At 32.9% G+C, this 2,096-nt stretch overlaps 1 protein-coding gene across 1 annotated transcript in view; it reads left to right on the forward strand.

Annotated features, from left to right (window-relative positions):
* Positions 1–1,213, forward strand: part of WEE1 (WEE1 G2 checkpoint kinase) — a 12,787-nt gene extending 11,574 nt beyond the window's left edge. The window contains exon 11 of the mRNA XM_015596667.2: positions 1–1,213. This exon is cut by the window's left edge and continues 144 nt beyond it. Coding sequence (XP_015452153.1) covers positions 1–52 — 52 coding nt within the window. The 3' untranslated portion in view covers positions 53–1,213.
* Positions 1,214–2,096: the final 883 nt, after the last annotated feature.

Below are 2,096 nucleotides of genomic sequence, written 5' to 3' on the forward strand. Positions count from 1 at the left end.
AGCCTTACCAATACTGAACTACTCATTTCCCACCTCCCCCCAAAAACTGTGACAAGAGGAAGCTAGGTTGAAATCACTGCTAGAATCCAGTTTGCAATTTCTTGAAATCGGTGTCAGTAGTTTTACTGAAATACCTTTTAGGACTTTTATTTGTGAATTACAGTTAAAAGCTGTATTTTGACTAGTGCTCTATCAGGCTTTCGTTAGTCTTACCAGTCAATCTGTCTTCTGTAGGATGTCAGTCACTGTTGGATGTTACATCAGCCTTTCCAGGGTTAACCACTGTGGTGGTGTGCTGCTTATTTTTTGCTGTTGCATTGTAATAAAAGGTATCCTTCCTTGTAGTGACCTGTAAAAAGGGCTCAAGGGCTTTATTACAAACATTCTCTCTTTGAAAAGGGAAATGCTAAGAGACTAAGTTACTTCTCAGCCTTCAATGTACCTGTGTGTCATTCTTATATTTCTTTTTTTAATTGTGAATTATACTTGTATATCCAACTGGGAGCACTTTGTAGGCACTGTATGAACCATGGAATGATAATTCTGTGGAAGTATTGCCTTGTGAATTTGCTGCTATTTTAGTTTTGTCTTTGCTGTAAAATTGTAGCATTAAACAATCATTGTTGTTAATAGGCTTTCTTTTGGAAACAATTATGTGAAATATATAGCTGCTCTTGATGAAAAGCAGCTATTTGCCTTTCTTTTTCTTTGAACTTTGAAGCTAGTGCATTGGAGAAATGCACCTTTTTCCCCCTTTGGAATGCTGTATTAATGTAGTATAATTACTGGTTTTGTAATTTTTCCTGATAATGCCCTTCCCGGACTCTTTGAAAATGTTTTCTCCCTCTCCACCCAAGTTTTGTACTTGATTGTATTGTTAGTCCGTTTTTAACTGTTTTGCCCAGTTTCTCTTCAATATTTGTGTATATAAACTAATCTTGATGATACTGTACATAGCTGTTTGAAATGCCAGAATGACTTCTGACTATTCCAAGCTTTTCACAAAATAATATTTTATCTGTGGTGAGCCGTTTGACAAAATATACAGGCTAACAGATATTGGAAAAAGATGTTGGAAAAAAGAATTTGTCTGTTGTTTGTTTTCCTATTAATTTTGGTTTAAAACATGTTTGCACTTGTCTCTTTGACTTGTGTTTTATTAACATTGATTGGCATATTAAAAGTCACTCTGAGCTTACCTTAATTGTTTAAATCTTTGTGATACCTGTTTTCTATTTTATCTCCACTCTTTAAAATTTAGTATGTATGAAGTACTAAAAGGATGACTCATTTTTGATAGAATATGAAACATTGATTATTTAATAAGCTTTAGTCCACATTAGTTACATTTTGGAATTTTAAAATCTACCAATGAATATTTTAAATTTGTCGTAAATATTTAATATTACATTATATTGCATAGTATGCTTTTGATCTGCTAGAAATAGAATAATGTAGTTTAAAATAGCTTTAGATTTTTAAGTGAATATAATATGACAACTTTATAATTTGAACTGAGTTACAGAGCTTTAAGGTGGGGAGAGTTTTAACTCATTAAATTAGGCTGGATTTTAAGACTTGAGAGTTCAAATTTAAGTGTTACACAGTACTAATTCCATGTGACATCTTTTTCTGATGTAGATTAGAACCAGAGTAAGCAATGAAAGCCTCTGAGCAGATAAAATGGATGTCACAAAATCCTTGTGGTTTTTTATCATGGGTACATCATTTCTCTTGATTAGGGACTATTCGTGCCATAATCATAGTTCTAACAAACATGATTATTTTATCTTTCTAGCCTATGACATGTTAAAAAGCACAACTTTGAGGTGTGAGGAATTGGTGCAGACAGGTAAATTAGATATAAAAGCTGATATGTGGGGGTGACAAACCTAAGAAACTGCATAGGTTGGAGCAGCAGGTAACTCATGTTTCAGTAGCCACTGAAGACAGCTATAAAAAGTATGATAAATGGTGTTCATTAGGTTCATTTTTCTAGTGCACTAGCTTCAAAGAAAATCAAGATTTTCATCAAAATTTGCAGTTGATTTTTTACATGTTTAAGAACATTGAGTAGAAAATATCTGGTTTTCAAA

The sequence above is a fragment of the Pteropus alecto genome, unplaced genomic scaffold, assembly GCF_000325575.1.
Source record: "Pteropus alecto unplaced genomic scaffold, ASM32557v1 scaffold461, whole genome shotgun sequence".
In the NCBI taxonomy this organism is placed as follows: Eukaryota; Metazoa; Chordata; class Mammalia; order Chiroptera; family Pteropodidae; genus Pteropus; species Pteropus alecto.